The sequence below is a fragment of the Lepisosteus platostomus genome, chromosome 1 (genome assembly GCF_059453375.1).
Source record: "Lepisosteus platostomus isolate fLepPlt1 chromosome 1, fLepPlt1.hap1, whole genome shotgun sequence".
In the NCBI taxonomy this organism is placed as follows: domain Eukaryota; kingdom Metazoa; phylum Chordata; class Actinopteri; order Semionotiformes; family Lepisosteidae; genus Lepisosteus; species Lepisosteus platostomus.
The window spans coordinates 59,162,886-59,187,406 of record NC_142611.1 but is presented as its reverse complement, the minus strand read 5'-3'; the positions used below and the strand labels follow the sequence as shown (position 1 = coordinate 59,187,406).

The window sequence follows — 24,521 nt, the reverse complement described above, 5'->3', positions numbered from 1 at the left end:
GAGATCGAAATACTGTAGTCCTCACCCTGCCCAGCGGGGCGCAAGGAGACAGTCCGAAGAATCTGGAGATCGTGAATCCCCTGTGAGCCTCAAAAAAATCGTTACCGAACTGAAAAATTTCAGAAGTGATATTAACACAACATTAATTGACTTTACTGAAGAAATAAATAAAACGAATAGAAGGGTAAATTAAATGGAGGAATGCACTGAGTAAACCGAGGTGTGGGGTGAAAAAACAGATGGCTTGCTTTTAGACCTGCTCACGAAACAGAAGCATTTAGGGGCCAAAATCATGAATTTGGAGGGCAGGTCAAGGAGACACAACCTGAGGATCTATGGAATTCCGGAGGAGAGCGAAGGAGGGTCAATAACCAAGTTCGTTGAAAAGTTTATTCGAGAATTCCCCCCTGGGCTTGATTAGGAACTAAAAGAGCTCATAGAGCTCTGGCCTCCAAACCAGTGAATCCCCAGTCCAGACCAAGATCTATTGTCATCAGCTTTTCAAGATTTAGAACCAAAGAAGAGATTCTAATGAAAGCCTGGGGGGAAAAGGAGCTATTTTACGAAAACAAAAGGATATATTTCAATCACGACTATGCACCCGATGTTTTCCAGAAACGGCTTGAGTACAAAGAAATAAAAAAGACGTTGAAAGAAATGAACATCAAATTTAAAATACTTTTCCAGCCAAATGAAAGATTTTTTTTTTACTCGGGTGTCCAAATGTATAACTGTGCCACAGAAGCTACTAAGGATTTAATACGCCAAGGTCTAATTGCGGGTGCGGCCGGAACCGTGACGGCAGCGATGTCCGAGGAGGAGCGGATTAGACAGGGCTCCTGGCAGCGGGCGGACAGCCTCAGGGGGAGACGCAAGGAGGAGACACTGACAGAGGAGCCGCACAAGACACTCCAGGCTTTCCGCCGCCAAACTTCACAAGAGTACTAGGACTGTATAACCTTCCTCAGAACTAAAGCACCTGTTTATCTATTGGATTAATGTTATAATTTACCGTAAGGTTCCACCCCTTTTATTCCCTTCCAGAAGTACAAGATTCAACTAGTTGTGAAGTAACTAAGAAATTTATGGAGCTATGGTGTTTTGTAATATAAGTTTGGTTAATATAGATACGTTACTTAATCTTGCAAATTAATATTTAATATAATGTATGTTTTATTATGATAAAAATGGCCTCATTAAATAAGGTAAAATAGATCAGAAACCGAGAGAAGAGAAGAAACAGTAGTATTTTTATTTAGGGCCCTCTTAGAAAAGAGTGGAGGTTTAATTTTATTCTTGTTTCCTAATTCCCTGAGACTTTAATCGGTGCATAAGGGGTGGGGTTGTATTTCAGACCCCCTACGTGAAGCTCTGAAATGTAAAAAAAAGGTTTTTATTTTTATTCATGATTGTTTTCGTAGTATAGTTTAAAATGCCAGCATGGTTGAGAGACTGGGAGGTTTATATGCAGAATTCTAAATGATGTCTTCACAGGATATTAAAGTAATTTCTTTTATTGTAAACTGTCTGCATTATCCGATAAAAAGAAGTAGAACACTAATAAAAGTTAAGCAAGACAAGGCCCAGGTAGTGTCTCATCTATCTGACACAGAACATGCTAAATTGAAAAGAATGGGTTTTGATAAAGTGTTTTATTCATCTCATAAAATGGGATGTAAAAGGAGAGTAGCTATACACATTCCATCAACAGTTAACTTTGAGTATTTGTCAGAGATTAAAGACAAAGATGGTAGATTCATCGTTGTAAGAGTGAAAATAGAAGACTCTTTAATTACATTGTTTAATTTCTTTGCACCACAAGGAAGTGATAAGTCTTTTTTTAAAATGTGTTTGATTTAATAGCTGCAGAAACGGTAGGAGTGTTGATATTTGGAGGAGATTTTAATCTTAATTTAAATCCAAATTTAATACATATAGAATTGTAAAAGGAAACTTAAATCTTTAGAGAAGTATGTGAATAGATATATAGAAGATTTAGGCCTAGTTGAAGTATGGAGGGATCTTTACCCTACAGGAAATGATTATACACATTTTTCTGCACCTCATAATTCATATAGTAGAATATACTACTTACTTATGTATAAATTAGACAGATCGAGAATAAAGGACTGTAAAATTGGAACCTTGGATTTGTCTGACCATGCACCAGTTTATCTGACTTTAGACTTAAATCTGGTAAAAAAGAATACTGCTTGGAAGAAAAACAATTGGCTCCCCTGTCCACTTGTAAGGGGAAGAGGGGGATTTATCACCCTCTTGGAATGAAGCTGTCATTTCAGTTATCCCAAAAGAAGGAAACGATCAAACTAGATGTGGGTCTTTTCACCCAATTCCCATACTTAATGTAGATTACAAGATTTATGCTTTAATAATGGCTAAAAGATTAGAGACAATATTATGTCAGATTATAAATTTAGATCAAACTGGTTTTATACAGAACAGACAAACACAAGATAATATTAGACATACCCTTCATATTACGAGGCATATTAATGATCAAAGGGAGAGGCGATTTTAGTCAGCCCAGATGCAAAAAAAGCCTTTGATCGGGTTAATTGGGAATTTTTATATCAGACATTGGAGAGATTTGGGTTTGCTGATGAATGTATCAACATAATAAAAACAATTTATTTAAATCCTATAGCACAAATCAAAATCAAAGAACATCTCCCTAAGAGATTTTGTTTGAAAAGAGGTACAAGACAGGGATGTCCCCTGTCACCTCTTTTGTTTTCTCTATATATGGAACCCTTAGCAGAGTGGATTAGATGAGACCCAAAAATTAAAGATTTAGAAATTAAAGGACAAGAACATAAGATTGCATTGTATGTAGATGATGTTCTGCTGTATTTGGATGACCCTAATGTGTCATTTATCAGAGTGATGGATCTTTTGGAAAAATTTGGTCGGCTATCGGGGTACAAATAAATTAGAAAAAACAGATGTTTTATGTTATAATTATAACCCCACAGATCAAGTAAAAGAAAAAAATAAGTTAAATTGGTTATCACCCTCTATTAAGTATTTGTGAGTATGTTTACCAAAAGATTTATCAAAATTATTCAATTTAAATTTCAGTCCTCTAATATGTAAAATAAAAGATGATCTGGCTGGCTGGATCCTGCTACCTGGTTCATTGGGATCTAGAGTAGAAGTCATTAAGATGAATATTCTGCCATGATTATTATATATTTTTTTAGTCCCAGTTTGAATTTCATTCGAACAGTTTAATGAATGGGATAAAATGATTTCAAGTTTCATATGGCATGGAAAGAAACCAAGAAGTAAGTTTAAAACACTACAATTGTCCTGGTAGAAGGGTGGTTTAGCCCTGTCGTGTCTAGAGTCATACTACCAAGCAGCTCAGCTTAGAACACTAACATGTTGGTGTGATGGATATTATACTGCAAAATGGAAAGAGATGGAGTCTTTGATTATAGGTGAATTCCTAATACATAGGTCCTGGGAGATAGATATTTGGCAATAATTGTATATAAAACAGCTATACCTTGGATAACTTTACCAATTAAAATTTGGTTTAAGATAATACAAATCTGTGACTTGGAGAGAGAGGTTAAAATATTCTTGAAACTCTGACACACGATTTAAGATTTGGGCCATGAAAGGGATTACGGCAATATGTACTATGATGAAACAAGACCGTCTGAAAAACGTTGATGATCTATCACAACAATATAATCTGGAAAAAAAATATTTTTATAGATGTCTTCAAATCAAACATTATATAAATAGATGGAGAAAGCAGCCACATATAAAGGAAAGTAATAAACTGCTTGTTAATTTTATAGCTGCATATCAGCAAGGTAATTTGAAAAAAATATCAAAGCTGTAAAGTAGTATCGAATATACAGATGCAGCCATTCAAAGTGCGCGGGACAGACACGTACCACGATGCAAAATACCGCGGTACGTGATTGGTTGAACGACAGGGGCACTCGTGGTGCATTGGTCGGTCATAGAAAGATTTAAATGTCTTTACTGTGCCCGTTTTAGTATTGAATATTTATATGGAATTTTACCACTGAAGGGAAATCTTAGTAGCTGAGCATAAAAAGAATAGGAGCATACTGTAACATGTGTGAAGGCCATAAATGATATTAATTTTGGAACATAACTATACTGTATATGGCTGGTCTCGGTACTTTAAATAAAAAATGCACACCAGTATTTCATTTCTCCCTAAACATTTTAAACTTCGAAGTCTTTAACTAACGTGATACCGGAGTCAACAAGCATACTTTTAGAATTTGATTAAAAGGGAATATAATATGGAATCACGTATCTAAAGAAATTAATAACAATATAATTATATTCATGTACCGCAACACAAGAATAGTACATGCTGTACATTGTCTGTTGATAATGTTTCTGTAGTGCTTTTTCAGTACTTTGTACGTGACCTTGCCGGTGGTGCTGTGGGTTAGGTTCCTGACTCCCATGTCACATGCTCTGTGTTTGAATCCCGCTGGAGCCATGACTTTTTTTTTTTAACAAACATTTCTTTGAAAAAATAAAACGTTTCCCTGGGTTAAAGATTAAATAAAACCTCACTCGCACCAAACAAATTTATATTTCTAAATATCACAACATGATCGAATTTAAGTCATTTTAATAACAATGAATAGTCACCTAGGCGTTACAATATAAACATTTATATTGATTTAAATCACGTTTAAATCACCTTTATTTAAAACCCATAAATAAAGCTGATACTGTTTAGACTTTTAATTATTTAAAACTGTATTACAGCAGCACAATGCACAATGCAACGTAAATCGCTATCTTTGTCTTCTGCGTAATAATGTTCACCTCTCTGTCCAGCAAATTAACAATAGTAATAATAAGGAACTTTATTGTATATGGCGCCTTTAAAGCTGGCTCCTCAAAGCGCTTTACAGGATAAAAACAATAACAACAATACTGTTAGGCTGGGCAAACTATATTTTTTTAAGAAATACAAAATGAGATATAATGATGTGTTCCGGCTTAGACATTAACGAAGAGCATAACACGTGGGCGGCCAGCAGGAGTGCTGGCTGTGACGAATTAAACTGGTTTTACAGGTATTTTCAAAGTAGAAGGGGGCGAGATTTCCAGCAAAAGACACCTCCCCCCTCCAAAACCAAGGAAGTACAGTACTTACTAGTTAAGAAAGCTAGGCTCCTCAATGAAATCGCTTTAACCTGCTAATGAGTTGGTGTAATAGTCCGGGCGTGGCAAGCTTCTAATGTCAACCCGACTACGGCGAAAGGAACCCTTCTTTCATTGGAAGACAATGAACATATTCTAGCCCTAAATGAATTAATAGCAAACATGTTTTACATAAAAGACATTTTTCCAAGAAAGTTTAGCCTTTGTCACTAATGAAACCACTAAATAAAGACATAAATAAAGAAATCTTAAGATTTTTAAAATACATGACTTTGCTAAAATTTATTTAAAAATAAAAACGATTACAAACGCCAGCAGAGAGAGAGAACAGGGGAGGGATGTTGGTTTTGCATAAGGGGCGGGGCTATGGAAATGAGGTCTATTTGGGAATGTGGAGTTACATGTTCTGGCAGTTTGTGAATTATCATTGTTGAGTATGGAGTGTTGAGGCAAAATGCAATTTAGCGCTTTCTGGCAAGAGGAGACCCCCAAATTAATAATGTAACATGCTATTGTTTGTGCATGAACATAGTTACTGTATACTGTTATTTCTTTAGATAAGCGATTCCATGTTATTTTTTAATCCCTGGCGGGACTCTTAGTCCATAAGAATCGAGTAATAGGTTTCATTGCGCTTTGACAGATCGTCTTTAAATCAATTGTTGATTTAAAGGTTGACAGTAAATGTTTATATTGTAACGCATACTGTACAGCCTCTTTTTCTCTATAAAAATCTAAAAGATATTAGATATTAAGAGAGAGCGTCTGCATTTATAACTTAGTTTTTAAAATTAGTCAAGCAATATGAAGCATCTCCTTTTACTTTTAAGTCCCTTAATTATCATTGAGCACAGCTTTCTCACAACTTAGATTAGAGAGAGAGAGCATAGAGAGAGCATAAAACCTGGGCGTAACAGCTGTTCCTTTTTCTGATCACTCGCTCTCTGGATACACGTCTCACCTGTCCTGTTCTTTGTTTTTCTAATTTGCTGATTATGCCTGCTGCGATCCACTCCTGCCCTCACACCTAAAGAAGACTATTTTAAATTTCTTTGTGCAGTCCATTGTGCAATTAACCCTTGTATGGGCTGTCCTTAAGGTGATATCACATAAAGGTGATATGTAAAATAATGTTTTTTATTATTGTTATAGAGAAACATGATCAGATTTTCCCCGGTTCAGAAAAAAGATCTGAAGTATACTAGTTTGTCTCTAGTATAATATAATAATTTTCGTAGCTAGAAATTGTGAAACGCTCTGTTAAAAGCAAGGGAGTTTTTATGTCCGTTACAGTAAAAGAAAATGCCTGACAAAGTAGGGCTTGGACAGATTCCAAGTGTATTTTTGCAATTTACGTTGCATTGTGCATTGTGCTGCTGTAATACAGTTTAAAATAATTAGAAGTCCAAACAGTATTAGCTTTATTAATGGGTTGCAATTTAAAAAAAGTCAAAAACCGCACTCAAAATGCAATTTAGAGCTTTCTGGCAAGAGGAGACACCCAAATTAATAATGTAACATGCCACTGTTTGTGCATGAACAAGGTTATACTGCTATTTCCTTAGATACGCGATGCCTGTCTCTCCTGGCTGTGCTCTCTCGCTCGCCCTCCCCCCTCTCTCTCTCTCAATTCAATTCAATTCAAGGTGCTTTATTAGCATGACAGATGGGTACAATCACTGTTGGGTATTTACTTTGCTTTGAGATGCCACTTTTAAAGGTGATATATAAAATCAAGGCTTTAACTTGCTTTAACTCCACAAGTCTAAGTTCTTGTGTCTGTCCTATCCGAACCCGAAAGTATTAAAATATGTATCTTTATAGCAAGTGGTGTACAGCTTTTTAGTATAGATTACACTTTTCTAAAATGTATTTAAAAAATAAAAATGATTACAATCTAATCTTTCCACGTTTGATCCCAAGATCCCAAGAAAAATAAATCTAAACGGGGAGAAAGCTATGCTGAAAGTTTATTAAGATACTTAGAAGACAAAGATATCAATTTATATTGCATTTGTCTGATTGTGAATCAAAAAACACATATATTTATACCCGCGTTTGCAATTTAAATCAAAACGCGATTTAAATCAATATAAATGTTTATATTGTAACGCCTAGGTGACTATTCATTGTTATTAAAATGACTTAAATTCGATCATGTTGTGATATTTAGAAATATAAATTTGTTTGGTGCAAGTGAGGTTTTATTTAATCTCTGACCCAGGGAAACGTTTTATTTTTTCAAAGAAATGTTTGTTAAAAAAAAAGTCATGGCTCCAGTGGGATTCAAACACAGAGTGTGTGACATGGGAGTCAGGAACCTAACCCACAGCGCCACCAGCAAGGTCACATGCAGAGTGCTGAAAAAGCACTTCAGAAACATTATCAACAGACCATGTACAGCGTGTACTATTCTTGTGTTGCGGTACATGAATATAATTATATTGTTATTAATTTCTTTAGATACGCGATTCCATATTATATTCCCTTTTAATCAAATTCTAAAAGTATGCTTGTTGACTCCGGTATCACGTTAGTTAAAGACTTCGAAGCTTAAAATGTTTAGGGAGAAATGAAATACTGGTGTGTATTTTTTATTTAAAGTACCGAGACCAGCCATATACTGTATGTTTATGTTCCAAAATGAATATCGTTTATGGCCTTCACACGTGTTACAGTATGCTCCTATTCTTTTTATGCTCAGCTACTAAGATTTCCCTTCAGTGGTAAAATTCCCTATAAATATTCAACGCTAAAACGGGCACAGTAGAGACATTTACCGTAAATCTTTCTACGACTGACCAACGGACCACGAGTGCCCCTGTCGGTCAACCAATCACGTACCGCGGTATTTTGCGTCATCGCGCGTCACGATGCGCGATGCCGTAGCCAATTACCTCCGGTACGTGTCTGTACCGCGCACTTTGAATGGCTGCATCTGTATGTGTGGACTTTTTAAAATAGTTCATTTTATTTATACAATGTTAACAGAAAATGTAAGATGAAGGCAAATGTTTATTCTGCTGTTTTGGTTATGTTCTGTTTGTAAATCCTTTCATTACTAAATAAAAAGTGTTTAAAAAAGAAATGCTTGGAGGTGGTTTTGAAACTGAGAACAGGAGGTACTACTTTATGTACAGAAAATGGTTGTGGGATTCTGGAACACGTTACCCAGCCATACCCTGATTTGAAGCTGATACCCTGATTTGTTTCAAGAAATGGCTTGTTGAAATCCTGGGATTAATTAACTATTATCAGATGGGGCAAAATGGACTCTTTTCATTTGTAAACCTTTGTGAAAGAAAAACACAGCAGAGAAAAGCCATACAGTACGAACAGAGGAAGACCATTTATAGTAAATGCCACACAGAAGGTTCCCCAGCTTGGAATAAAACCCAGAACACAAGGGTTGTGAGGACACATTACAGAGCTGCCCAAAAGGTGGAATAAAATAATAATTGTTCTTTACCAATAAGTGTTATGAATGAGAGACAGAATGTGACAGTAGAGCATGCAATACTTTGTGTAGCAAAATAGCCCAGTGAAATATGACAACCCAGTCTTATTTTCCAAGTTTCTTGTCAAATATTCTGGCAATACAGTTTTTGCTACACAAATAAGCTTCTGGTAAAGCCAGCACATTAGCCGTGCTTGTGCCATGAAAAGAATTCCAGTAAACTGCCCTTGCAAGATCCTTCATGGCATCTTAACAAAGATTCACATAAAATGCTGTTTTTTTCCAGCTTTTATAATTCCTTTAAGTTCATATATGTACATCAGTATGGAAAAAAGTCATAAAGAGGGTTAAATGAATGAGAAATGTGTGTAATGAAAGGTTTGAGATTCTTTTCAAGAATCATGTTAAGTTTGAAAATACAATAAAATCATCACACTCAGAATCAAAGCTAATTTAAGATGAATTAGAGAAGACATGGGTAAAAATTGGCTGAAAGTCATGGAAAACCATCAACTTTTTTCTCACTGAAGCATGATTTACAATGTTTTTGTTTGGAGGCCAAAAGTTAATAGCAGAAAAGAAATGTTTATTACATGTTTTGTGGCAGAGTGACTAATGGAAAGTGAACCCTGGAATTATTTCAATAGTAGATCTGAGTTTTCAAAATATTGTTTAATCCAACACAAAATTTCCCTGCAATCTGATACTGTACCCTATATTAGTGTTATGTGATGTACAGTATATTGTGTATATTATATTGCATTATTAACCTGTTTGATTCTGTAATATGAATGTCTTTTAGAAAAAATGGATTTACAAAAAATGTGTAGGCTGCAGATTCCGAAATGAAACATTTCTTCCAATGAAACAGATAAATCCAAATTCAGTTTGAACACATTCTGAAATGTTTTAGATCAGTTTTAGAAAGCACTACTTTAATTTGATACATCAGAGTTGGACAACCCTAATTTGGCTACCAGTTAAGCCAGGAATTTATTCAGCGTCATATAAAGATCATTTTTTAACACAAACCTAAACACCCTGCAGCCCTGAAGGACCACAGTAGGCTGACTTAAAATCGATCACAGATTCATGAGTTCCACGTCTCTAGAGGCTGATGTTGAAGAATAACCCATCTACTGTAGATTTCTGGAATGTAGCACTCAGGGACTAGGTTCTCCAGAAATACAGTATGTCTCCTCAGCATTGGCCTCATTTCACCTGTAGAGCTGATATTTCTTTTTAGCCCAGTCATTTCAACAGCAAGCTGGACTACAAAAGACTGTACTCACATTTATACTCAGCTCTTTCATTGTTGTTCTCAGTGATTTCAAAGAGATAATTATCAGGATTATGAAACTGGTTTGATTTTTGTGTACTGGCTTGAATTGGATGAAAGATACTGCACAGTACATCTCTTTCTCTCTACCTCTGTAAGGTAATTATTGATTTACATTTTCGATTTACTCAGATACATTCCTGTTTGCATAAACTAAGAGTGCATAAATCAAGAACTACAGGTTCATGCATATTCCTGTGGCTGTCTTCACCTGTTGTGAATTGGCATCAACCCTATTATCCAGTGGCATTTGTGTGTAAATTAATTGTTTTGCATAGAATACCTTTACATGTAATTACTTTTGTAAACACTTATTAGGCTCTGGCTATAATTATTTCAATTAGGTTAGGCACTAAGGGCATAAGATTGCTCTCCTCAAGGGTGGCTCTGAAAAAGATAGACCCAGTAGTGTCACGAACACGGACTGAAATCCGTGTCAGATCTTGTAGAAGACCCTATGCGATGCGGTAAGAGCTGGAGAAAACAGGAGGCGTGGTAAAAGGGAACACACAGGGGTTTAATAGTGCACAAAATAGTGACAATCCGTGAGACAGTGTACGGGGAAGACAAAATCCAAATCCAAACGGGTCCAAGGCCAGGTCAAAGCACAGTCCGAGAGTCCATCAACAAGGAATCCATCCTGGGACGCGACAAAGCTAAAATCCCTGGGAGGGGGGAGCACACGGACAGATAAAGGGAGAAGGTTAGTCTTACTCGCAGTGTAAACCAGGAGGTGTCTGTCAGCATTTAGGGTCCTCCCAGTCCTCGAGCAATGGGCCAGGGTTGCTGCAGTGTATAAATCCTTAGTTTTCATGAGGTGGTTATATGGGATCTAGTCCCCAGTGAGTTAAAGAAGAAATATAACCTGGTTCCTCAAGAGCTGAAAGTAATCAGCAGGTCCTCTCAGTCTTTTCCCTGAGAAGGGGAACTGCAACAATAAAATTCTCAGAGGTTAGTACAATAGTTCATCAGGCAGGTTATTGTTGCCTCAAGGTATATTCCCTAAGGAAAAGCTGGATATCCGATCCTGAGGGGTTCAGTCTCTGGGAAAGGTTAGAGGCTTTATGTAAAGTCTCCCCAGACCTGTGTAGCAACAGGACCTTCAAGGAGACAAACCTAGAATACAGGCCATAGAAATGCCACAGCCCTAAATTTTTTATTGGCCAATTGCAAACTTTCAGGCCAATGTCATGAGAAAACGGTGTCTGACTTGGAGGCAAGCAGAGATAAGTTAAAGAAGTGTGAAAGAAATATATGAAAGATATCTGAGCTGAGTAATACAGTAGGAAGACAATATAATAATAAACTTTATTTTATATAGCACCTTTAAAGGTGGCTTCTCAAAACGCTTTACAGAATGAGAACAACAATAAATAAAAAAAAATACATAAGATAAAACACAATTACAATATACAGAGGAGACTGTGGATGGTGGTACTAGGAAAAGCAGAGGGGTGAATGGAACCAGTTAAGTAAAGGGTCTTCTAAAGAACAATGTTTTGAGTCTGGATTTGAAGGAGTTTAGAGAAGGTGACTCTCTGATATCCTTGGGCAGAGAGTTCCAGAGCTTGGGGGCATAACAGGAGAAGGCCCTGTCACCCATACAATGTAGACGGGCTTGGGGGACAGTTAGGAGACCAGAATTAGAAGAGTGAAGGTTGTGAGGTGGGGAGTATGGCGATAATAGTTCTGACAGGTACTGAGGTGCCAAGCCATGTAGAGCCTTATAGGTGAGCATGAGGATTTTAAAGTCCACATGGAATTTGACAGGAAGCCAGTGCAAGGACTCCAGGATAGGAGTAATGTGATCACTTGCACTAGACCTGGTCAGGATCCTGGCTGCTGAATTTTGGACATACTGCAGTTTGTTCAAAGTAGATTTAGATACCCCAGCGTTAGTGATAGCATAGGGCATAGTCTAGCGATATTTCAATTCAACTTTATTGTCATTAAACTTACACAGGTGCATAGTATAATGAAAAGTGTTTCTCATTAGTCACTCAGGTGCATTATATAAATAGGACAGAAGATAAGACAATAGACAGTAACACAATAGCAATAACAGTAACATGTAATAACATAACATAAATAACATGTAATTAACATAACATTTCTGAGTTGAAAAAAGATGTTTTTACAATATGCTGCACACGTGGGTCGAATGTTAAGCCAGAATCAAATATCACCCCAAGGTTTTTCAATTTAGACTGAAGCTCAAGTACAGAAACAATCTACAGATAGGGTTACAGGATTGGCTTTATGAAGTTGATGGGGGGTGCCAATAAGCATGACAAAGTGGCTATGGTGTAACCTTGTGTATCAGCAGAAATATTTTACCAATAAACAAGTACTAACCAATTTTGACAATTTTGTACATTAATTTGGTATATTTATTTTCTCCACATTTGCACAAAGTGTACAAATGTACTGTTTTTTATATCATTATGAATATATGATTATGAAGGTTTTCTAATGTTCTTACTATGATTACTACCACTAGGTACAACATCATGTTTCTGTCTCTTATTACCCATTGTGGTTTCACAGAGCACATGTCTTCATGGTTGAGTTATCTTGCTATTTCTATGATTGGGTATAAATTGTGTTAAACCCAGCATATCGGGTGGGGATTAGCCCCATTTGATAATCCAAATTCATATTTGTCGAAATGATGTTAGTCAAGTAATACCTGTACAGTGTAACATTTTACCTTAGATGTTATGCTGATTTTATACCTAAATTAAAAACCCAGCACTATTACTCTAAAAAAACAGTGATGCGTAGAGAAAAAAAATATTTTACATGTCCTTTTCACCATCTAGGATTGTTCAGTACAAACATATGACCTGATGTACCTTTTTGTTTTTATTTGCAGGTTTATTATACACTAATAAGCTGCTGAGGTATGTCACAGACAGCACTGCTATTCAGCTCCTTGTTGAAGCCAAGGATGGAGGTGACCCAGCATTAACAGCAGTGACATCTGTGGAAATACAGCTAAAAGATGTTAATGATCATGCTCCCCGATTTGTGCAAGCCAGTTATGAAGTGAGCACTTCTGAAGATGCAGCTGTAGGAACCACTCTCCTCTTTCTCTCAGCAAATGATGATGACTGGTCCCATGCTAATTCTCACATTGACTATACCATCTCCAGTGGAAATGAGGAGAAAAGATTTTGCATTGAAGCAAGTGTTGTACAGACTGAAACTCGACAAAAGTGCGTTGGTAAGCTTGTGTTGTGCAGAAACCTAGACCGGGAAACCACAGAGAATTACACACTATTGGTGGTGGCCTCTGATCGTGGAACTCCACCTCTAAACAGCTCTAAAGTGATCTCTGTGACAGTGCTAGATATCAATGATAATGCACCTATTTTTAAGAGCTTGGAATACCATGTTCAGGTCAGTGAAAGCAGTCCACTCGGCACCCGGCTGATTCAGGTCTCAGCAAGTGATGCAGATGAGGGTAGTAATGCAGAGATAAGGTATGACATAATTTCTGGAAATAGCAAGGGTTTGTTCTGGCTGGATCACTGGAGCGGTGCTGTGGAAGTGAATCATAGTTTGGATTATGAGGAAGCTGCCAAATTTACACTGACCATACAAGCTTCTGATGGAGGTAAAGCAGGTACCAAAAAGGTGGCCTTTGCAGTGATTTTTATTTCTGTGCTTGATGAAAATGATAACTCTCCCTACTTTATGTTACCTGCTGTGAACTGCTCTATCATGGAAAACCAGCCAGCCTTCTCTCCTGTTTGCTCTCTCCATGCAGTGGACCATGATACAGGCCCCTTTGGACATGTAACTTATTCCATTATGTCATCTTGCTTCATGGATTATGAGGGCACTGACAGAAAGGAGACCTTTACTATTGATCCCCTCACTGGAGATCTCCATACCAAACAAGCATTTGATTATGAACGAGAGAGTGAATACTGTCTTATTGTACAGGCTACAGATAGAGGAGACCAAACAGCAACAATAAAAGTTCATATAGACATTGAGGGTGTTGATGAATTTAGTCCCATATTTACACAAGACCTGTATTATTTTGAGCTGCCTGAGAACTCTGAAGTGGGCCAGAGTATTGGCCAGGTTTTAGCCATGGACAGAGATGGGGGACTTGATGGACTCCTGATATATTCTTTGCCTGAGCCATCTTGGTTTTTTTCAGTAAATAGAACCAGTGGTACCATTTACTTGTCTAGCACAGTTTACAGGAGAAAAGGCAGTTTGAAGCACAGAGAGGAACTTGTTGAGTTTGTGGTTAAGGCCAGCAGTCCCAAGCTTGACTCTAAATCTGCTACCTGTCTGGTTTCCATTAATATATCAAAATCTGCAGAGGCTTTTACGGGGCTAGCCTTCAGCATTTTAACCGTCAGTCTAAGTGTTTCCTTTGTCATTTTCCTGCTGTTAGCCATCAGCCTTGTGGGGATTATTTTAAGATTCAAGAGGAATGAAGCCAAAGTTAAAAAGGTAACAATGGATTCCTTGGCCACTAGTTTATACCCCAGCACAGACAATTTTGATAAACCAAGTGACAATGGACAGAGCTCTATTTGCCTTCAGGATTTAAAAGCAGACATTGATATCAGAACCAAAAAAGAAATGGCCAACCCTTGCAGGCACTCAGACTCCAGTGGTCGGGGCTCTGCAGAAGGAGACTTGGCTGAAGATGAGGAGATCAAGATGATCAATGAGCATCCATGTTGTAAAAATTCAGGCTCAGCCCTGAGTGCATCCAGAGTTCCAGATTCAGGGATCCCTAGAGATTCAGAACACCTGTCTTGTCTCTCAGAGGAAGCTGACTTAGCCACAACCACTATGGGTGAACTGTGTCACTATGGGGCAGAAAGCGCTGAGAGCCTCTACAATTTCAAAGAAGAAGGTGGAGGTGAAGAATTGTTATCCAGGACAATTAAAGTGAAAGATGTTGTCTCAGACAGAACAAGACAGTATGTTTTTCAGAATGACAGCAAGACTTCAGTGGATGGCTCCCTTACTTCCCTTGTGTGTGCTGAAGAAGAGCTCCGGGGCAGCTACAGTTGGGACTATTTGCTTAACTGGGAGCCCACATTTCAGCCACTGGCTTCTGTTTTTACTGATATTGCCAAGCTTAGAGATGAAACACTACAAAAGCACAACTTTGAGAAGGAAGCAAGAGGCATCATCTACCCCCCTCCCTTAATTACATCTGTGGCTCAACCTGGAATCCGAGCAGTTCCTCCTCGGATGCCCAGTCTAACCAGCAGGCCATCCTTCCCTAAATATGCCAAATCCCCACTCAATGGGAATTCAGGCCTCACAGCCTCAGCCATGACCCCAAGTTTTTCTCCATCTCTTTCCTTGTTGACCATGAGAACTCCCACTACTTCCCCAGTTGTCTCAGAAATAGGGTTAAAAGGACCTGCTCAAGCAGCACCCTTTCATCCATCAATGATCAGAGATGGAGAAATGCATGTATAGTCTGTTAAAGTTTAAGAACTCATTACATTGAATTTTAATTCAAACATTTTTTTTCTCAGAAAACTGACTTTTAAATAGTGTTCTGTATTTAAATTATTTTTTCAGCAATTAAGATCCTAATAAAGAGCTTGTTTGTCCAATTGTCTTGCTTTTAATATTTGAATGACATGTATTCAAGATAATGTTTAATATCTTTAAATTAACTAATCAGGTTAAAAAAATAAATGTTTACTGAAATGTTCTTTACACCACACATCGGCTAGCAGTGGGGAGGAGAACAGGGTGATGAAGCCAATTCATGGATGGAGATTATTAGGAGGCCATGATTATTAAAGGCCAATGGGGTAACACCCCAACTGTTTATGAGAAACACCCCGGGATTTTTAATGACCACAGAGAGTCAGGACCTCGGTTTTATGTAAGATGGACAAAAGTTGAAGAGTGCTACTTATATTCCATCCTTACATTCTATACTTACATTCCATTTTCTAACCACTTAATCAAATTGAGGGTTCAATGGGGAGTTAGAGCAAGGGAGGTTACACCCTGGATAGGGGAGGCACACAGATCCACAAACACTCACACCTAGGCCAACTTTTCCAAAAAGCCAATTAAACTACCAGCATGTCTTTGGAGTGTGAGAGGAAACCGAAGTACCCAGAGAAAACCCACATGAACATACAGTACAAATTCCTACCGATAGTGTCCAGTTCCAGTATTAAACCCAGGGCCCCAGCATTGCAAGACAGCAATGCTAACCACTGTATCACTGTGCTGCCCCACTACTTATTTTGTATTTAAGAAAAAGTATTATGTAGCAAGTATTTCAGTTTTGTCCTGGCATGAGATTGGTTTAAGTTAGCGCCATTGAAATCTATACAAAACTTTGTCTTAAAATTAAACAATCCCAAATTCCAAACTTGAGTCTCTGCCACCTGGGTATTTCAAACAGCTGCACTTACTCAACAAACTGAAATAGCCATTGTAATATTTCCAACTTTCAAAATAACACTGCTTAAGAGAGTCATGCAGAGGAACATAAAAATGTTTTAAAAATAAATCATCCTTTTAGGAATTGATGGGCATGCCATAAATTAGAAATACAAAGTGAAAAAGAAAACATTGGATGCAAATGTTGAATGTTATATAGTTTACAGCACTGTGCACACAATGAGTGCATAAACGCAGTTTCAAGCTAGGACTGTAAAAGCATTTAATTTCACAGCACAAATCCCTAAATACAGCAGTGGAGAGTCAGGCTACTTTGTACATGGAATGTCAAAAATCTGTGAAAACCATAAGCAAGCTCCTGCAGCAGAAAATGGGGAAATAAAAACATTTAAAGATTGTTAACCAATGAGCTACATTAATTTAACACACGAGTAAATACATATAGACTTACTTCCTGTAGAGCATTGTATATCCTGGTTCAAATGATGGTCACTTACAGTATCTGTTCACAAAACAGAATTTCCCTCACTGTCCTTATACTGACAAAAACACAAAACATATTATGAATTACAGTATTATGAAGCATTATTTTTTAATTTAAGTGTACAGAAATACAGCATTTAGTCAGTTATTTCTATAGAAATCTTGTGTTTCTGAGTATTTTTGAAAGGCTATCATCTACTGGAGACCTAATAACTTCACAGCTGCAGGTTTGCTGTCTATGTTTATATGTTCAAACACAGGAAAACTTTCTGTTGCTTAATTATAGTCAAAATAATCATCATGTTCATGTGAAGAAGGTTATCTTACAGAGAAAGGCTGTTTTCATGTTTTAATTAACTGATACTGTTTTCTTCTGTTACTGATACTGTTAAGTACAGTATAGGCAATGAAAAGAAATTAGAATATACTGAATTAAAACACAACAATATAGAATAGCTGTTAAATATGTTAACACTCACTGCCTTATGTACAGAACATTAATTTGATTATTTTATTCATATTTATTACAGAACAAGTAAAGGTTAAGACAACAGCTAAAAAAGTTGGGTTATTTTGCCGTGGGTAACTTGAAAAATTGCAAAGGCAGCAGAGTGTCCCGTCAGGGTCAGATTCAAAATAATTATTAAAGGCAGAAATATGTGCTCATTAAATTTCATCTGTTTTTACTTCAAAAGCACAGAATTAATACATACACATTTTCAATTAAGTATCAATTAGCACAATACACCTCATAATTTTATGCATTATGATAAACTTACTTACGCAGTGGTAGCAACTTTGTTGGCAGGTGATCCCATTGTAATATGTGAAGAATATAAACAATTACATGAAAGCTGGCTTTCATGAGTGGGGGTTTTGGCTCGTTTCCGTGTGTGCTGTTCCAAATGACCTGATTAAAAACTGCTGTAAATTGATACCAAATGGACCTCAAGGTCTGCAGCATGAATATCTTTTGTTCTCTGATAGTTAAAGCTGTTCTTTAGACAAACATTTTGTGCACAATGAAGAATAAAAGTGTTTGTTTAAAGAATTTTTTTTAAAGTTACATCAACTTTAAACACAGGATATTAAAAGGAATTAGTCTGGAATGCATTTTTACCACCACTGACCTGACATTGGTGTTCTTCATATTGTGGATTTGAATGTTTACAAGAGGAGTTTGTTCTTAGCAATTTAGTTTTAATAATCTATTTAAAATGCAATCCTGTATAAGTGCAAATCTCAAAATTAGCCATCATAATTTTTTACAGCCCTTCTTTAACCTGCACTGTTTACAGATGTATTTTTGTACATTGACAGTAGCACAGTAGCAGTAGCAGTGTCTCTGTTTACACAGTGAACAAGGGGATTAAAAGGCAGCAGGTTGCTATTGTTGTCCATAAGCATCATTAGCAGCAGCATCTTCATACATAAGGTTTGTACTATTAAGCTTCTATTTGTCAGTTACATACTTCTCTGCAAACAGTAATGAACAGATATTGGAATTGTTTGTGGATGCTTGTTAAAATAAAATAATTTAATCCACTCTATGTTTATTTTTTTTTCACAGATCTTGTTTTTTTTAGATGTTGTAATTAGTGTACTATGCACATAATAATTTAATTGTAAGGGCATTTGGCAGAATCTTTTTCATCTTATACAAATGTCTGAAAACTTAAAGCCTGATTAAACATAAATATTTTAGAAACTTAATGTAAAAACTGGTTCAAAATGCATTTTAGAAAAAGTCTCTATGTTTAATACGCTTTTGAAGAGAACTCCATAGGTTTGTTGCATTGCAGCAAATTTCTTTGCCATTCATTGGCTGCAGTTCTTATTCAAGGATAAAAGGAGGTCTGGAGTTAATAGACTAAATTGGTTGAGAGTGTAGCTTTAGTTTAGGTAAAATGTTCAATTGTAGAATTTTAATTAGGTCTGTGACAAATGAAGCAACTTCTACTGCACTGTGTCAGTCACCTTACTGGTGCATTGGATTTGAAACTCTTTGATGCTTAGAATTGTGGAAAGGAAGGTGAGTGGACAGATTTTTATCTGTGCAATGAGCTCTGGTTTTTCTCAGTGAGTAGAACAGTTTGTCTGAATTAACCAGTTTGAAATCTGGTGGTTGAGTTAAATATTTGTGAACTGATGCAGGAAATACCACAATGTACTGTCAAAAATGTATTTTCTCCTTGAGTTAATTTAAAAAGTCCATATCACTGTTCTGTAGAAGATAAAATCATATCATGTTGTATATTACATATCAAAAATACCCAAACTCCTGGACTTCATTACTGCAATTAATTTCACCAAAGCGCTTCCTGAACACATCTGCAAAATGTGCACATACTGTACTTCAATGCTGTGAGTTTTAGAAAATTTGCCAGCTGATTAATAAGCAACCACAAGATGACAAGGCAAAAGAGAACTGGGAAAAAAAATCCTTTTGAAAACCGTAATTTTACCCATTTGCTCAATCCCTCTCACTACCACATGCTATTTGTGATCTGAAAGAGCCACTGAGTCAGCTACTTCTGTCCATGTAGTAATGAGTACTTTAAAAGGTATAAGTTTGAATACATTGGTCTGTACGTTTCAACTAGCTTCCACCCGGAAAAACCTGTGTGAAAAAGAAGTATTTCCTGAGACAAACAGTAACTGCCACTTGACAGTTGTTTTATCTGTAGTATCTGTAGATCTGTAGATATTTTTGCATGATTAACCTATTACATGTGTATATACTGTATGTTGAGTTAAACATATAAAATGAGAGTTGATTATTTCTTTTGAAAATGTAACGTAATTGAGCTAGATATTCCTATTGGTAGGGGCGTTTGACAATAGCTTGAAGCCATTTGCATGAGTGAGTTCAAACTATTAACTGAACAGAGAATGTACTGTAAGGGAGATGTCTGAGCAAGGATCTGAGGAGGTGATGATAAGATAATGTTTTCTCCAGGGTTTTTGGAAAAGAAATATTTTCCTGTGAAAATTGGAATGGCATCACACAGGACTTAAAATAGAAACGTGTTTGACTTAGTTTAGCAGCATAGCATTTTCGTTTCTTAAATTACACCCTCCAATTTAATTATATTCAAATACTGGCTTTTATAGTGTCAAACTTACTAAATAATATAATGCATGAAAGTCAGTTCAGTTTTTTGCATGAATCCCTATCAACTCTTTCTGAATTTCCAGAAATGTACAAACAGATAAGACCATTGTTCCAAAGAGCTTTCCTTAATAGTTGGTTGCATAATTTACTAAACTAAAATTACACTCAATTTAAGTATAACACATAAATTATTAAATGTTAGGAGAGAATTACTGTATTTATCACACAATGCTATTGAATGAAGATCTCGTTGACATTACTTATGACCTGTAAAAGCATCATATGAGAATAATTTGATGAAAAGGAATAAAAAATGAAGTAGTTGCTCATCCTCTATCCTAATCATAAAAACAGTAACACAAGCAAAATCAAAATTTTTAAGCCTATAATCAATGTCTTTAAAAATGTTGGTGTTAGACATGATCTAAGACATGGGATAAATGTCAGCTGGAGTGGGCCATACTACATTACCTTTTTATTGTACTGGTCTTCAGCTAAATCAATCCCTCCTATTGTATGAAAGCTGATTACTCCTGGTAAGGGTAATGCCAACCTTGAACTCTTCCCAGAAACACAGGGCTTAAGATGGGCTTAAAGACAGGATGCCAGTTCTTCCCAGGGCACACACAGAGTCAATTTAGAGACACCCATTGACCTTGCATGGGCATCTTTGGAAGGTGAAAGAAAACCAGAGAAAACCCAAGCAAGCACAAAGATTACATGCGATACAGTATACATTGTATTGTATACAGTATACCGAATAGAGTAGCTGCCCCAGTCTAGGATTAAACACAGGATTTGTGAGGCAGCAATACTATTCACCATTCCACCAAGCTGTCCTCAGCCAAATCCATGCAATCTATTTTTCACACACAATTCTTTTCTTTAAGTCACAGCAATTTCTATAAGATAGTAGTTCAGGTGGGTAGCTGTGTCAGCATCCGTAGGCTGCAAAGGAACAAGTAATAGGTTTATTCCATACTGAAAAAAAGAAGAAAGAGAACACAACGTTTCGGCCGTGGAGCCTTCTACAGGTGTCAAGTGTCAGGTGTCACCTGAAGAAGGCTCCATGGCCGAAACGTTGTGTTCTCTTTCTTCTTTTTTTCAGCATGGAATAAACCTATTACTTGTTCCTTTGCATTTCTATAAGATGTCAAACTTTTATCTAAACAGATCTAGATGTCTAACAGATCCAAACACTTAAATGGATTCGAACACTTACAGTAGCGGTGTTCAAATACCTGACGTAAATAATAATTTGAGCATCCCAATGCAAAGATATGCAAATAAATGTTGCTTTCCTAGGTTAGGTTCTCATTCAAGAAAGTTATCTTTATTAACATATGGTGGGCACATTCTGATTCTTTTTGCATGGTTGTATCAATGATAAAACCAGGAATGTTATTTCTTCACACTGTGCCAAAGGAATTGCAGTATATTGGCACCAAATGGCTCATTATTAGTGATTTACCACAGAACATAAACTTAGACAGTTTTAAACTTGAGCAAATAGTTTTATTACTTCTCCCTATATTTGCAATTTCAGCAGCTTCTTGGTCTGGAAAGTAATTTTGACACTGAAATCCCAATCAAAGTGATATTGTAAAACAAGCATCCACATGTGCTTGTACATGCTTGTACATAGTCCAGTACTCTGGAGATCATGCAGGAAAATAAGGAACATCTTTCTGGGTATTTTCATCTACCTCCTTCCTCTTGAAAGCAATTGAAACTTAATTCTAACAGGCCTAATAGGCCTGGGAATATAATTGATGCCAAATTGACATACAGTAACAAGTGAGGTTTTTGAAAAACCCCAAAATAACTGATTATATTAAATAATAATATATTGGATTTTGTTAAATATTCTATCATGCACGGTATTACCAGTATTGAATAATACATTTGTTCATTTAACACAACTGACCATCAGTGTTCACTGTCTTTTCTTTATAATAAAATACAGACACAAGCACAATCACAGTTGCTAACAAAAGCACAAATAATAATGGGCAGCTCTGTCAAAATCTTCTGCTTGGTGCGTACGTGCAATTGACTGAGAACGCACACAAGGGGTTGGACTATTGAACAGAGTAAAGATTATTGTGACAAGTGAAGGGCAAAAACTGAAGGAATTTAGAGCACCTTATAAATTCCAAGTTTCTGCCTTTCCTTCATCTTAAAAAAGCATCAAACAAAAGGCTAGATGATGAGAGGCCTGGTCTTGGATATAGAGCCATCTTATGGTATTGGAAGTAAATCAGCCCCTTGAAAAGGTCTGGACATGATGTATTAGATTTGTTTGTCTTTTCAAATGGTTTTATGTCTGGGTTTAATGTCTGGGTTTAATAGCAATAACAGCCCATAGCTAGTGTTCTATTGTTATTCTGATCTTTGTTATCTATGAAGAGAGCCAGTTTGCAATGAAAAATTTACAGAATTTAGTATTTAATTTATGGCTGAATTAATAACACACCACCAGCAAGAGTTTCTTAAATTCACTTTTCAGAGCTGCCAAATATCCTACGCTCTAGGAAATTATGCTTGTTCTATTTCCAGCTGCAGAATTGTAATTTCTAACAGAGCTTAAGCAGTACAACAACACTAATAGAGCATTTAATAACCTCACATAAACAATTGAGGGTCAGGTAATTTCAGGATTAGTGTTAATCTCTAGAATTACACAGGGAGGAATCGCATAGGTTTTATTTAGAATCAGTGGAGAATGGGTGACAACAAGTTAAAGGAATTCTACTTGAAACAAAGAACAAATGTATAATTATCATAAGAGTCAGCAAAAAGCTAAAAAATAGGATTTTAAATGTTTCAAAAAATCTATGAGGAAAAATGCTGTATAAAAATAAAAATGACAACAACCATAACTTAAAAGGAGTATAATGAAAAGAAACACAGATAAAAAAAGATACAATAGGTCAAGACAAAGACGAAAAGAAATATGACAATGGAGGCTCATATAAATAATAAAAATAACTGCAAAAAGAAGTATAGAGAATTAAATAAGATGTATGTGAGACAATCATGAAAACCTTCTAGACAATGAAAGGGAAATAGCTGATGCACTGAATAAGTCAATAATTTCACACAGGTTTGTATTAACTAAGGAAGAAATTAACCCCATGCTTCAGAAAGCAGAAGGGCAAAGGTCTGTACTAAATGGAAGTTACTAACTGGCATTTGGGAGGGATAACAACAACTCAGTCACATACAGATGCACCATCTTCACAGAACTTTGATATTGTAGGAGATTGGGGGGTTTAATTTGCTGTAACATTCCACTCCGACGGCAGGCGGAGCGACGTGCCGGTTGGAATATTTCTCGGTCGCAGTTAATGGCAACGTCAGCTCAAAGATTTGGTTCAAACCACCAAATGGAGACTGGTGTGCCGACAAGCGGACCCTGCTGATGCGGGATTAACGCTAGGAAAGAGAGAGAGAATTTGCTGTAACGTTCAAAAATTGTAAGGGTAAATTATGAGAGTACTTGACGACTTTTAGAAACCAATCAAACAATAATTTAAGACTCACACATGGATTCTAAATACACAGCATGCAATTTATTGATATTACCAAAACACGCAGAACAAGCAACAAACACAATATATCTGTGAATACGAATGACTGATCTTTCACTTAGTCATTACAAAGATCAGAGTTAATAAGGGTTGAAATATGCATTGACTATAGCATGTTACAGTGTACCTTGTACACCGTAGGTTCTATCAGTCTCATATAACGGCTTGGCTTCTTGAAGAAAAGTTTGTCCAGACTTGGACTGCTTGTAGTCATGTAGTTGTAACAGTCAGACAGCCAGTTTAGATGGAGAGATTTAAAGTCAGTGAGTTAACCAGTGAAAAATTACTCGTGTTACTGTTTCATAGTACAACCAGAGATACCATTAGGTATATACCCACCCTACAGATCATTCATGAGTGGATCTTCCTTCGGTCGATTGACCATGCCCTGTGACTTTAAGATCAGGTCCCTTCTCTTGTCTGATCAATTTGTTTGAGTTCTTTGAACAAGCAACAACAGCAATGGATTTAGATTTTCACATGGCGATTTATGAATTTCTCCATATAAACCATTATTTGTCAGATTACAGGGGGTAGGCATTCAGACAAAGACATATATTTGGATTGAGAATTGGTTAATGGACGGGAAACAGTGCAGACAGATAGGGATGATTGATAATGTTGCGGTGATGTAATTTGTGGGATACCAAAGGGATCTACACTGGGACCATTGCATTTCCTAATTTATATCAATGATCTAGATTCTGGTAAAGTTTCTAAACTAGTCAGTTTTGCAAAGGGTACCAAAAACGTGGATTAGAGAACTATAGGTAGAATAGGTAATTAGGCCACAACAGGTCACAGGGATAGAGTTTATCCCAGTTTCCATGGTGTTAAGCAAACTGCAAGCACATAACATCTCCCATTTTATAGTACCCCAGTCCATTGCAGAATTTACGCACAAAACACTCATCATCATTCATA

At 36.6% G+C, this 24,521-nt stretch overlaps 1 protein-coding gene and 1 long non-coding RNA gene across 3 annotated transcripts in view; one reads left to right on the top strand and one right to left on the bottom strand.

The window, feature by feature from the left end:
• The window catches only part of dchs2 (dachsous cadherin-related 2), a 53,452-nt gene extending 37,857 nt beyond the window's left edge, over positions 1–15,595 (top strand). For both annotated transcript variants that reach the window (XM_088633223.1, XM_088633222.1), the window contains exon 20: positions 12,865–15,595. In XM_088633223.1, coding sequence (XP_088489349.1) covers positions 12,865–15,455 — 2,591 coding nt within the window. In that variant the 3' untranslated portion in view covers positions 15,456–15,595. The remainder of the gene's footprint in view (positions 1–12,864) is intronic.
• Positions 15,596–22,386: 6,791 nt separating this feature from the next.
• LOC148678306 (uncharacterized) overlaps positions 22,387–24,521 on the bottom strand; it is a 49,416-nt gene continuing 47,281 nt past the window's right edge. Inside the window, exon 3 of the long non-coding RNA XR_015938574.1 lies at positions 22,387–23,442. This is a non-coding gene — a long non-coding RNA (uncharacterized LOC148678306). The remainder of the gene's footprint in view (positions 23,443–24,521) is intronic.